Source organism: Bidens hawaiensis, unplaced genomic scaffold, assembly GCF_021521415.1.
Source record: "Bidens hawaiensis isolate Kalapana, Puna unplaced genomic scaffold, B.hawaiensis_p1.1 tig00000369_1, whole genome shotgun sequence".
Lineage (NCBI taxonomy): Eukaryota > Viridiplantae > Streptophyta > Magnoliopsida > Asterales > Asteraceae > Bidens > Bidens hawaiensis.
The window spans coordinates 3,494,290-3,509,193 of record NW_027491028.1 but is presented as its reverse complement, the minus strand read 5'-3'; the positions used below and the strand labels follow the sequence as shown (position 1 = coordinate 3,509,193).

The 14,904-nt window shown below is 36.4% G+C and overlaps 1 protein-coding gene across 1 annotated transcript; it reads left to right on the top strand.

The window, feature by feature from the left end:
- Positions 1 to 12,285: 12,285 nt before the first annotated feature.
- On the top strand, positions 12,286 to 13,807 carry LOC143623767 (NAC domain-containing protein 43-like). The gene is made up of 3 exons (XM_077094615.1): positions 12,286 to 12,493; positions 12,803 to 13,083; positions 13,169 to 13,807. Exons 1-3 carry the CDS (start codon positions 12,301 to 12,303, stop codon positions 13,667 to 13,669), a joined length of 975 nt encoding a protein of 324 aa, XP_076950730.1. The 5' UTR covers positions 12,286 to 12,300; the 3' UTR covers positions 13,670 to 13,807.
- The last annotated feature ends 1,097 nt before the right edge of the window (positions 13,808 to 14,904 follow it).

The following is a 14,904-nucleotide window of genomic DNA, read 5'->3' as shown; positions in this document are numbered from 1 at the left end:
TGTGGATGAAAGCAAGGAAGGACAAAGATGGTGCATACAAGAATGCTGTTGTCGATGGCGTGGCAACCAAATTAGTATGTTTTAGTATTAAACTTTTTAAATCTTGTTAAAGTCAATTCATTGCCACACACACAGCCTTATATTGGCGTCAAACAAACTTGAGTCTGTCTAACTTGTCTCAACACTGGATGTGGATACATAATCATGTTACAAAAGTAATAGACTTTGATTCTTGTACATAAGCGTGTTACTAGCGTATTAGAATATTTATATATGTGTTTGTACATAAGCGTGTTACAAGCGTTATAGACTCATTTGAACAAATATGTAACATATTTTAACCTAATCGTTTACAAAGTGTTTATTTACTTACAGTAGTTCATGAAATCTGACGTTTTATGCTTGTAAGGAATCGGCAGTTTGACATTTGTTTTATTGCAGGTTCAGCATGAGGAGCAGATCGCCTCCGGAGCCCTGACACTTGAACCGTGCACAGATGTCGTCACCTTAGTGCTTGGCAAAGAGAAAGGTGGGTTTTTAAATGGGATTGGGTACGGATTGACAACATGTAAATATTGGGGTGTGATTCGGGTAAAAGGCTCGTTTAAGGAACGGATTGCCCAACTTGAGTATGAGACGGTGCAGAGAGATGAAGCGGTGAACAAGTTGACGTCTCAACTTGAATCCACGAATGCTATGCTAGCAAGACGTGAGAAGGAACAGTTAGAATTTGAGGCCAGGTTTAGACTTCTCGAAGGAATGTAGCCGCAAATGTTGGCAAGTCAAGTAAGTGACGTAAGTTACATATAAACATATTAATTAATGCATTCAACATACATAATTGGCACTGTTTTTGTCACAATTCGTAGGTAAATCCTGTTCCCAATCAGGTTGGTTCTAACCAAAGTATTAGCGATGTGGGGCAAAATTAAATGTCAGCACCAGTAAGTATATGACAGTTTCTTTATTTATTACAACTTTCCATGTGATTTTTCATTTTCCATAACCTAATAAATTGATTTGTAGGCCAGTTCTATGGAAAACATCTTTACCTCAGGTGAGGCTGTGCAACAAGAATCCACTCCTCAAGTAAGCATTTGACAGTTTGATTGATTTTTTTAATAATTAACTTTCCATGTGTGTTGATTTTGCATAAGTTAATTGTAGGCCAAGTCTATGGATAAAATAGTTTTCCAAACGGTACTCGATTCCCAGATCGCGAAATCAGTAAGTATTTGACAATTTCGGTACTTTTTATAATTCGTTTCCGATTTGAGTGTGCTCATTTTCTATTACCGAATTGCAGGCCAAGTCCGTGGACAAAAATGTTGACCAAACGGTAGTCAATCCCCATAGCGCGACATCAGTAAGTATTTGGCAATTTCAGTTTTTGTATTTTATAACCTAATAAGTCTAACAATTCGAATTTCTTTTATATTACCAATGAAGCCTGTAGAGAACAATGTTGACCAAACATCAACACAACTACACCACACACCGGATAGTAACAGCTCGATAAAACCAACAGTACTTGATAGTTTCATATTTTTTGTTCCGAGTTTTCTCTTTAAATGTTGATTGATTTCCATCCATAAGCTGATTCATTGAATGGTTTTTAGGTAAAACGGAGAAGCTGTAAAAGAAAAGTTGATGTTTCTACGAATGAAGCTCCCCCACCTCCTAAAATAAAGGTATGTACTGTACGAAACATGGTTAATTTCCCACCAACATGGCATATATTGACTTCAACTAAGCCATCTTAATTTCCTATGCTTGTCTATAGGTGTATGAGTGTCGTTTGTGTCTGAATGACAAGCGTAACAAGGTGGCACATGGTAGAGTTCATGGGTAACCGGTTCCACAACAGTTGCATGGAAAAGCAATCCCGGAGGGTTGCTATAAAGTTAGTATTGATGAAGCCATAAAGGAACAAGCAATTATTCCTTGTGAGGAAGGTGACATTATGATTGTTGGTGACGCAACTGGTACTTTTGTTGCTTGGTCAGAACACCTAATCTTTTGTGACCAGGAGGTTTGTTCCGTTTAACTTTAAACTTATACGAAAACTTAACCGAACAAATATCTATGTTCATTTTCATTTATTTTAAAAAATGAACACTTGTGTTCATTTATGTTCGTTTGTTTATAATCTAAGCTAACATAATTGAACAAAGATAAACGAACATAAATGAACATAAACGAACGTACGCTCATGAACATAAATGAACGAACGGAACATGCGTTCATGTTCGTTCGTTTAATTAAACGAACACAAATTTTGTATTTGTGTTCATTCGTTTATTAAATAAATGAACATAAACGAACTTCCCGCCGAACGGTTCACGAACAGTTCAACGAACGTTCAGTTCATTTTCAGGCCTACAATTTTGTTCTATTCAATTACAAAATATCACAAGAGATCATATCTTTTGTGACAAGGAGGTTTGTTCCTATTTTGTTCTATTCAATTACAAAATATGACATCAATTATACATATTTGTTCTTCATATTCTGTTGTTCCAGCTACCACCATTCCCATCCGCAAAAGAACTAGACAGAGCCGGCAAGAAGCCAAAGGCAAAGTGCACAACGATAGACAGGGTGACCAAACAGAAGACAAGGAGCAGTGCCAAGAAAACCGACGCTTTAGCTAGTATATTGGTAGTCGTTATTTTGTATATTGTATAGATTGTTTTGCATATATCTTACAAAAAGATGTATAGATTTGCTTAAGTAGTATTATTGTTAATATAATTTGTTTCTAATTTTGTTTTGTCATTCTTGTTTACAGCTGTTTATATTACTGCACAAAAAAATAAAAATAATTATATATTGCCTAATTACACACTATTGGCCGCATAGAAACACATTAAATAGGTGTGGTCAAAAGTAAGACAATAACCACACTTCGAATTACAAAAATTAGAATCTATAAATGACCATTAGCCACAACAAAAACATTGTTGTGCGACGAAAGGGTAGCAAAGTTGATGGAGATAACAAATTATGTATGGCTAAAAGTGTGGCATAGCCACACCGAAAACTCGTGATTTTATATATCACCATTACCCACACCATGCTTGCTTTGTTTTTATATGTGTGACGGAATGATATAATACGTCATATAAAAAAATCACCAAGTGTGACCAAATGGCATAAAATAACCACACTAGCCATTGGCCACACTTTCATCACTTGGTTTTTGTTTGTGTGCCGAAACGAGATCAAACGTCGTTGGAAAAATCACTATGTGTGACCAAAAGTATGATAATAGCCATGCTTTATATTACAAAAGCATTATGTGTGACAAATGGTAAGACAATGGCCACACCACAAACTACAAAAGAGTGTTTGAGTGGCAACTTCACATTTTTAGCCACATTGACAATAACCTCCATTGTCTATATGATATGATTGGCCACACAATACATCACTATGTGTGACGAAAAGTTTGACAATAGCCACACTGTAAGTTAGGAAAAGCATTATGTGTGACAAACGGTAAGACAATGGCTACACCACATACTACAAAAGAGTGTTTGACTGGCAAGCTCACATTGTTAGCTACATTGACAATAACCTCCAGTGTCCATATCATATGATTAGCCACACAATACCTCACTTTGTGTGACGAAAAGTTTGACAATAGCTACACTTTAAAATATGAAAAGCATCATGTGTGACAAACGGTAAGACAATAGCCACACTATAATCTACAAAGGAGTGTTTGAGTGACAAGTAAACATTTTTAGCCACTTTTAATGTAATATCCGGTGTCTATATAATATAATTAGCCACATTATTATTAAATTTAAGTGGCCATTGCTTTGCTATATCCACACGGTATAGGTCACAATGCACGCTTAACTCTATTGGCCACATTATTATAAAATTCATGTGGCTGAAACATAAATTCATGTGGCTCTATACGTGCAATGGTCACTCATAGTAAGTTGTCATCTAGCCATTTTCTACCGTTTAGCCACACTTATTGGAGAGGCTTCTTGATGGCCAGCAACTAATGCCTGTACCATTTAGCCGCACTTATAACCACATAAGGCCACTAAAAATTGTGTGTGGCCATATCATACCCACAGTGTCACGACCTTTAGTCACATATGACCTGAACCAAATGTGTGTGGCTAAAGGCCTACGGCCACACTTTTTTTCGTGTGACCGAAGGTCAATTTTCAAGTAGTGCTAGTCTTCCCATTCCACCACTCAAATTTTGCTCAGTACTCACTCGTTGCCCATTACTTGAACTCTGAACATTCTGACCCTTATTATACTGATCTTGCCCCTTGTTATAAGCAGCTTCAAAACCAGGCGGTGCATCGGACGTGTGCCAATTTGAATTGCTTTGATTCGGGTTTTTGTAGTTGTTCCGATTCGAATTGTTACTACCGTTATAAGTATTTGGGAACCTGTTCTGACCAGCAACAAAATCTACCTCTTGATTCATTAACGGACACTCTAAAGTACCATGACAACCCCTGCATAACTCACACTTAAAAACCTTAGCCTTGAGATCCTTCACCTCTCTTGTTAGACTTTCCAAAGCAGAAGCCACACTAGTGTTCAGATTAACCTGGTGCACACCTCGAGAAGATGAAGTTGTACTAGTGACGGGAATGGAGTTCCCATGACGTGGCCTTTTTTTCATATTCTGATTGGGCAAAACTTTCAAAAATTTCATGGCATTTCATAATATTCTTCCTATCCCTTAGATTACCCCCCGCAGCAATGTCGAAACGAGTTTGAGTTTAATAATTCAGCCCATTGTAAAACTTCTCAACAAGACCCCATGGTGTGAGACCTTTCTGTGAACAACGAGACGACAGATTCTGAAAACGCTCCCATTCTTGATAATACGGTTCATCTGGCTTCATGTTGAAGAAGTGGATTTGATCACGAAGTTAAGATGCTTTTTGGCAGGCGGGAAATACTTTTTGATAAATGCTGCACGAAGCACCTCCCAAGTGGTGAATGTTCCTGGTGGTTGCGAATCTAGCCAAGTGGTTGCCCGTCCTATAAGTGAAAAGGGAAACAAATGTAAGAATATAGCATCTTCAATAGCATCTTGCAAATTAAAAGTCTTAAGAACACGGCTGAGCTGGTTAATGTGTGCTGGTGCATCTTCATCTTCATGCCCAAGAAATTGGTTAGTTTGGGTGAGAGCATTCATGATGTAAGATGGAATTTTCCATGAACTTGGGTTATCGATCTTGAAAATGATGATGGACGAATGGTTTCCGTTGAAACCATCGAAAGCTTGCTCGGAAAAAGTTCTGTCATTAGTAGCCATTTGAATGTCTGGTAAACTTCTCGGATTGACGGTGGTGAACTTTGCGGTGTAGAACCAGACTCCGACAGTTGTTTTTCGGATGAACTAGCCTTAGACTTCAACGGAGAAAATCCAAGATTATCCAATGGTGGTCCTTGCGAACGATGATGTGGCATATACCTGAAAAATACAAAAGACCAAGTGAGTAGAATCGAGTACTTTAAATTAAACAAAAATAAACTAAAACTTAAATTAGACTCCTACGACTCAAACAAAAAACGAAATAAAGCAAATAGCATGTATATAGCAAGTAAGTCTAATCGAAGCAAATAACGCAATCACTAAGAGTCCCTGGAAACGACACCGAAAACTTGTGCTAAAAGTAGTCAAATGATTATTAACTAAATTACGTTAAACTAGACACTTAAGTAATACTCTAGACTCTTTAAAACTTGACTAAACTACTGATCGGCAAGTGACCGATCGACTCTAGTAAAGAAAAGTAAGTACGAATATCGAACCCACGGGACTCTTTTAATTACGTAAATTAACTAATTAGACTCAACAAACTGACACGACTATTTATTTTATATTTATTAGAGGGGGTTTTAAATTAATTGATATTAAACTAATGAAAATAACTAATTAAGAAATGACAAATAATAAAACACAAGAGAATTTAATTTGATTGACTCAGACGATGATGAAAAACTACCTAGGCTGGAATCCCCAAAGTTTAGGTTATCAAATAGGTGGAAAATAATTGTTATGGAACTGGGATCGTAAAACAGACACTTAAAAAGAAAACCCGAACAGGACCCCCGACCATTCTCAAGAAGACACATATGAATTTCTAATAAGTTTTAAGACACACCAGTTATATTTATTAAACATCCTTACGGTTATTTTAAATAATTATGAAAGAGTACATTTAAAGTGAAATCCTACTTTACAACGCCGAAATCAAAGTTAATTTAATAAACTCAATTGACTAGCTAGACAATGTTAATTAATCAAACCTAGATATACTCGTTACGAAGAGCTAAATCTAGCAATCTTAATAAACAAAGATCTAACAGATAACCTATCACCTTACAGCTTTCTAGGTTAGCAGCATACTTTTATTTGTTTGACTAAAAATAATATTCCTATGATCTTATTCGAATTCAGTCACAAAGTAGTCAAAAACAAACAATAGATGACCTAACAAAATCCTATTATATGACAGACAATCACCAAGATTAATGTCAAATAATAAAACTAGATCAAACAAAACCAAGTACTCATACGCATCAAACAAATAAACCAAAAATTTTACTGATTCATAAAACCATAACGAAAAGTAATAATCCAACTGAAATCAAACATCAACTAAGGTTCATCGATAGCCTAAGCAGTCTATAGTATTTAGCCTAGTATCTTAAAATCAAACAAAACAATACTGAAAGAAAACATGGTGAGAATAATGAAAACAGAATATTAAAGATGATAAAACTCGTAGTCTTCAATCTTGAACATAAAGCTCTTCACTGGATACTTCCTAGCCTTCAAAACCGCCAAATAACTCGAATATATGCTCCAAGAAACTCCAAATTCGTCTGGTGGTTGTAAAGTATCTTTTATGTTAAGATTAAGGGTGTTTATATAGTAAAACAGGGCCTTAACCTGACCATATTACGGAACTTTCTGGAAAATTGATTTCTAGGTGCCGCGCGACCAGGGCTTGACCACCTGGCGGCGCGGCATGGCGTATTCCTTATTGGGGAGGGCTAACTCGGTCTTTTTGACCGTTTCTCCTTCTGGTTCTTTTTCTGATGCGTTCCGGTTTCTCGTTTAAGCATATTTTGACTCGTTTTTTTGTCGTTTCAACTACGTTCAACTTCCGGAACATACAAAACACAAATATATTAGTAGTATACAAATCTTAACGAAAAACAAAAAAACTAATAAAATAATATATAAAATATATAAGGGAAATATATATAAATATCAGTATATCGAGTGCCACGTGGGCACTTGGGGGCAACAAAGCCCTTTCCAATGTAGTGGTTTGCCGAGGGGCATTATACTCTTTTTTTTACAGTAAAACTATAAAGAAAATAACAATACTTAAACCAAAATCAAAATAAAAAACATACAACACAATTTAAAACTTAAAAACCTACTTAATTAACTAAAATAAAACTAATGCACGTCGTCGTCGTCCTGGTTAACCTCTTCGTTCTCTTCCTCGTTCACTTATTGGCTAGGATTCTTTCCTTTATTTTCTTCAAAAAAGCCCGCATCATCGGTTCTAGATGAGATAGATCATTTGCGAGGAACTTGAAATCCGTATCTCGTTCTCAGTCCAATTGCATTTTTTTCTCTCATCGTGAATCATTTTATATTCCTCATACAATACTTTTCTTCTTCGTGCATCTTTGTATTTTCTTCTTTTGTTTCTTGTGTAACCGTGACAATCTCAGAAAGTTTAAACTCCAAGTAGTCAAATTGCGAGCTCACTTCGGAACTAATCGAAGATGTCGTTCTAGACGAATCCCCTCCACGTCTCGTCGTCGCTTGAGCGACCAAAGTATAGGTTATCTTTGATCGTTTAGACGGTCGCAAGAAATATAGCGGGATAGGCACCCACTTTGGTGAGCTTATGCTTTGCCTCCAAACTTCCAACATATTAAAATTGGCATTACTTTCGGCTATGTATTGTTTTAAGGCAAACTCAACCACGTTGGCATCGCTCATGCCACTTTTTCTACCTCTTGTTTCACAACAATTGTACAAGTTGGTGAAGTTGGTTATGTTTGTTCGCATTAACTACCATTTGCTATAGACAGATTCGCTGTTGCGGTATTCACCTCGACCCATTCTCTCATAAAACTTGCCACTTATAGTTGCCCGAAAACGAGGGAAAGGTTTACCGTCACATTCGACGAAAATAAAAAACTAATATTAGTCGCCAAATAAATAAAATATGGAACATATTTAAATATTTTTTTTAATTTACCTTAAATCGAGCTTCAGACGAGTTAATCCACGCACGTGTCAACTAAACCTCCTAATGCGATTGGCACTTCCTTCGATCGCCTCCGACTTTGGTTGTTTTACCTTGAATTTTTTTAAGACTTCGTTTTGTTTTGGGCATGGTAGGAGCTACTTGCGGTTTGGGTACTTAGGTTTCAGGTACTTGCGAAGACATATATGGCATTACCGCTCGTAGTAACTGTAACATATATGGCGATCAACAGAATCCACTACGTCATCGCGTATAGCGATGACACGGTCTGATAGCTCGTGACGCGTTTCCCCCGCGTGGAGACACGTGGCATACGTGGCAGGCCACTTGTCAACACGTGGCATATTCACAGAGATTGTGGTGTCGCGATACGCGACGGCCACATGAAGACTCCATCGCGTATCGCGATGGAGTGTTAAATCTGCCTATATAAAGGGGGTTCACGACTCATTCCCCTCACACCAAAATCCCTCTCTCTCTCTCTAGAACTACTCTCCCACTACCTCAATTTCTGTGCCACGACCCGACAAATCATAACCTCGTAATACGTGCCAAGCTTCGATTTTCTGCCAATTAAAGTCTTAGTACGCGACATAGAGTAGAAGTGCTGCTCGTACAAGTTTAGACATTTAAACTCCATATACCCGCGTAAGGTAGGTGTTCTGCATAAGTTAGTATTTTATTATATTTCAAGACTTAGACCCTAGTTTGGGTTATAGCCTAGACCTTGATCAAGATTTATAAGTACAAATGTCAAGATAAAATAATGTTTCTATAAATTAAGAAATATAATATACATGAGGGTATAGTCAAAATAAGAAACATAAGATCAAGATTATAGACAAATAATGTTTCATCTTAAAGAAAAAAAACATATAATAGACATTTCTTCTTGGATAAAACATAGCACGTGATTGGCAAATAAAGAGAAAGGTTTCATATCAAAATATTTTATTCAAACAAAATATCAATCAAGGTTTAAAGCTATCAAAACCAGACTAAAGGTCTGTAGCTGGATTAAGAGACGATCTGTATATTTATATAAACCTATTTTATTATAGGTCAATCATCATTCATTCAAAAAGGTTATCAAACAAGATCACCACATCACACTGGTGAATACATTAAACCTTTTTAATCAGTCAAGATAAACGGGTTGTTTATTTTAAACAAAGTCAGTCAAATATTTTAAGAGATTACGTGATCTCTAACAAAAAGATTTAAGGGATTACGTGATCCCTAACTTACAAGATAGAAAATAAAAGCAACTCAGACCGAGTACACATGTGTCTGGATCCAAACATAATTAATCTAGTCTTTCAATCAAGGCTACGTGGCTGCAGACTATAGATCATAATAAAAGTTCTCCAATGGGTGTCAGTTCCCGGAGAACCGTAATGGTGTGTGTATGGAATTGGCACAAATCCTAGAAATAAGAGACGTTTCTGCTGAGATTGTTCAAGAAAACTTCTTGTCAGTCAAACAAAGATTTATTAAATGATTTTAGAGTCAACGATTCACCGGCACATCGTTGACGTATTTTTCCCCCATATTACAGGAAATAAAAGTTAGTACAGTTAGCAAGGGATTATAGTCACTCATGGAGATAGATGATCGCAAGGTATAGATGATTCAGTTTTTAATTATTAAAATATTGCAAACAAGATTTATAAATTAAATACTCGGGTATTTATTATCCGAGAAGCATTCCGAATAAATTAAATATTTTATTATTATAAATAAAGGTTTATAAATAAACTAATGTTTCAAAAAGATATATTAATATTTTATTTTTAAACAAAAGACTTCCGCTAAATAACTGTAACTCTGATAGATTTACAAAATAGGTACCAACTATTGGTCACACGCCTAGGCCCTAAGTTGGGGTGTGAACATATCGGAGAACGTTTGCGGGACATTGCATTATGGGTCGATAAAGAACTTGTTGGTTGGAAAAAAATGAATTAGTAGAGTTGTTGTGAGATGTTGAATCGGGTTTGTGTTCGGGTTCGGCTTTGAGTTTAGGTTTGTATTGGGGTTCATTGTTGTGAGATGTTTAGATTTTTTGGAAGGGAAGGTGTGTTTTGGATAGTGTTTTGAAACCTGGCCCGGCCTGGCCGGTCGGACCAGGACCCGTACCGGGCGGGTTCAGGGTATTGACCCGTTTTCTAAAATCCCAGCCGGGTTTTACGGGTGGCAGTTGGCCCGGACCAGGTGACCCGACGGGTGAACCGGTAAATTGCTTTTTTCCTCGTTTTTAACCCTACTCATTTATCATCGCTGCTCACTGCCTTCATTCCCGTCTAGGCGAAACCACCAAAGGATCTTTCAACTCTTCGACGAGGCAACTTACTCATACGACGGGTTTATAGATTTTTCAACTTCGTTTAGTTTGACTATCTCAAAAAACATAGGTAGAATAAAGAAGAAAATGATCCAATGTTTAGAAAGTAGGAAGACTATGTCGGCTACTCAAAATGGTTATGGTTAGTAAGGAAGAATAAGATGACCTAATCTTTTAAATATGTATATGGGGCTTTTTTAACATGAGCCCTCAGGCCCATGAATATTTAAATGAAACTTTAAACTTTAAAGCATATTCACAACATATTTGTAGACTAATCAATATAAAACATTGAAACAATTAACAAATATTTATATTATTTATTACGTCATCCGGGTCAAACACCGGTCCGTTTTTCCGGGTCAGTCCGACCTTTGACCCGGTAAGGCGTCTGGGTTAACGTCCGAGCCGGGTCTGAAAACATTGGTTTTGGATGAGAAAATGCGTGACGAAGAAGATGGATTTTTGAGGTTAAATAGATTAATTTAATTCAATTTAATTTAATTTAATTTGTTTTTGTTTTTTAATTTAACAGTCATATGATCGTTGTCAACTCAGCATGACCCACATTCCCATCCACATCACCCGGTCTTCCGCCCACCAACCTACCCTTTACCGCCTCACCTAAATCGCCCCTCGGCGGTGTTCCCAACCCACACCGCCCCTAAATCACCCATAAAGGATGGTCCTATAGCAATATAAAAGATATATCACATCTTAAACATTCTAGTTTAGCAGTTTGATGACTATATGGTCCATTTATGATAAAGGAGATGTTAAGAAGGATACACAATCAAATTTGCTTATAAGTTTTAACAGTGAACGCAACCAGTAAGTAGCCTCTCTTTTCCCATATAATTTGTAAATTTTTTGTTCCAAACAAAAAAGAAAACGAGAGAGAGAATGAAAAGGTTTTCCCTTTTTGAACAGAGTAAAAATTAATATTAATTAATCCCTTTAAATACACTTTATTATGCTAACACTTGTCCCACGCGATATCAAACATCCAAAGGCACCCAATTTCAACTCTTGTTGGTAGCAAAAAGCCAAGTTGTAGGCTAGTAGCAACCACAACATGGCCCATATATGTATCCGGAAAAGCCTAAGGATTTCGCCAAGTTTCCAATGATATCTTAAGTTGAAATACTGCACCAATTTTAAATCATTCATTTATATATCGCACCATGATATCGCGCCTACTCCATCTTTGATTCACTTATCGCGAATACAACTCCCGCTTAATTTCATTTCGAACCACACTAATAAACTGTGATATCATTTGAACTATAATATTCGTTTTTGGATATGGCTAGATATATATTTGAGAGGTGGCTCCACATTCACTTAGCCATGGTATGCATCCCTACCCCCCTACCTACTTTTTAATTTGGACAAAAATTTCATGTCCTTGTGTTAGATCAGTGGGTAGTAAGTAGTTTTCAAAACCCCGTGACCCAACAATATAAGTCTGGTGCATCATTATGAACCTTCTATTCCATTTTCATGTCTTCTTTTGCTAACTACATTCTGATAAGGTGTATTCATACACATTGATTCATAATTACGCATTTATAATCCCATATAAATTATCATCATGTCCTTGTTGTTTTTCTGTCTTCACTCTCTCTCTCTCTCTCTCTCTCTCTCTCTCTCGCCTTTGAGATGTCTAAAGAAGAAATGAGTTTATTGGTGAACGTAAATGGTCAATCTAAGGTGCCACCAGGGTTTCGGTTCCACCCTACGGAAGAAGAGCTTCTACGTTACTACTTACGAAAGAAAGTTTCATATGAAAAGATTGATCTTGATGTTATTCGTGAAATCAATCTTAACAAGCTTGAACCATGGGACATTCAAGGTGATTGTTCATTCATTTTGCATGATAACTCTATACATGTTTACATATGTTTGACAAAATTTTTGGATTAGAAGGAGCTTTAGGATTCAACTGATTATTTTTAGACAGTAATTCATCCTTTGCTTACATCGAACTCTGTGAAGTTCGTTTGCCACCCAAGCACACTTGTCGAGTTCGTTTGCAGGGGAAGTGAACTGCCTACAGACTCAAAACTTCCAAAAATCACCTAAAATACTTAGTTGAATCCTAAACCAACCGCTAATACAAAAGGTTATATGTTTGATTGTTTATTCGCGTGTGTTTTAATAGAAAAATGCAGAATCGGATCAACCCCACAAAACGATTGGTACTTCTTTAGCCATAAAGATAAGAAATACCCGACAGGGACACGTACAAACCGCGCGACTGCTGCAGGTTTTTGGAAAGCCACGGGTCGAGATAAGGTCATTCGTAGTAGCTTGAGAAGAATAGGTATGAGGAAAACACTTGTTTTCTATAAAGGAAGAGCACCCCATGGACAAAAGTCAGATTGGATAATGCATGAATACAGGCTAGATGACAACACAATTACCACTCAAGATTATACTTATGTAAGTTATTGTCATAAAAATTTAATTGTTTTACCTTCAAAACCACATTTTGTAAACAAAAGCTACAAACTTTTTCTTGATTTAGGCTTTAAACTCATGTGACACGACTCAAGAAGATGGCTGGGTCGTATGCCGTGTTTTTAAAAAGAAAAACTACCATAAATCGGTCGATTCAATAGCTCAAATGCAATCTTTAAAGAAAGATGGAAGTGTTCATCAATTTCTAGCGTACATAAATGATATATCCTGCAAGAAAGAAACTCATTCACTTGACAATAACATGCAACAAGTCATGAACCCGATCAACGACAGATTCCTACACATGCCAAGACTCGGACCGTCTAGAGATCATGAACATCTGGACAGTTGGGCTGATGTCGATCGACTTGTGGCCTCCCAGCTCAATGGCCAGCCGCCATCTCGACAGTATGGTTGCTACGACGAACCAAACGAAGACATATGTTTCCCACTTGACCATGATGATCAAGAACCGCCACAGTCAGCATCAACGATAGATTTTTGGAGCTTCGCACAACCTTCCTCACAGACATCGTCTCCGAATCCATTTTGCCACTTATCGGTATAGTCCACATTTACCTGAAAGTTTAAACATTAATTTATGGAAAACACATATGAAGTAATCCCTTATATATGGACGTATAAAAATAAGTAGAAAGTGGCTTGAATATAGTGTGTTTATTTAGGTAGGTCGTTGATCTTGATGTCAATTATCATTGTATTGTGATTGATGTATACATATATATAGCAAAAACATCTCCTCTCGGATACTCTTTGCTTAGTTGAATGTTTTATTTGAAGTTAAGTCTTATATTATTTTAAAAAATATATAATCATGACGTATCATTCAATATAATATCAATATGTTTGTGAAGATATAAAAGAATATGACATTACCTTCTTGTTTAGGGTAGTCACCATCACTAACTCGTTTGTGTTGTTCAATTTGGTCAACTTTTGTGATGTTAACTGTTGGACGTTGTTTGTAAAACGCAAACACGTTTCTTTTCTATCCTACTCCATTTCTACGCTTGTATGTTTATGTATATATACTTATACATGTCTATATGTGTGGATTATCATCATACTCATGGCTTAATTATATGCATGCCAAAGGTGGCCTTTTGAGAACTTGTCCGTGTGTATGAACTAAGCAGTAATCATATTAACAATTTAACATATATATAGATATAAATGGTTGATGATATGCATGATATATATGTATTTATAATAAAGTAATAAACTATTCAGTTGACTGTGTTAATTAGATTGATCGGTCCCATTTGAAAAAGTGATAGAAGATGAGTATGATGGTCCAACCGACTAAACAACTAGATAATGCATGAATGTAACTGTCGAAAAGTTGGTACGTTGAGAGACTGAAAGCTACAACACCTTTTCATATTACAAAAAAAAATGCAACCAATAATATCATAAACTTTACAGTTAAGCAATGATCTTAAAAAGAATAGTTACCGGAATAGGTGAGGTGATTCGATATACAGTAGTAAAAGCAAATTCAAGCATATATATCAATTTTGTAGGATGCTACCAAGGGGGGAAATTCCTATAATAGACATTTTTGAACCAAAACTCTTAAAATTAATAGGTAATAAAAAACACAACCAACATAACCAATAGGATTTCGATACATATATAGTCCACTTGGGTACCTCTAGGCACCAAGATAGCCAATTTCATGCAAAAGTGAGTTTACACATCTTTATAATGAACAATGTCTCAATGGAGCTACACATGTGTAGATAACGTGAACAAAAAAAAAATTAAATTGGCACTAGAATA

Coding starts and splice junctions, on each gene's coding strand:
- LOC143623767 (XM_077094615.1), top strand. CDS start 12,301: ATGTCTAAAGAAGAAATGAGTTTATTGGTGAACGTAAATGGTCAATCT. Junction 12,494..12,802: donor TGAACCATGGGACATTCAAG/GTGATTGTTCAT, acceptor GTGTTTTAATAG/AAAAATGCAGAATCGGATCA. Junction 13,084..13,168: donor CCACTCAAGATTATACTTAT/GTAAGTTATTGT, acceptor TTCTTGATTTAG/GCTTTAAACTCATGTGACAC.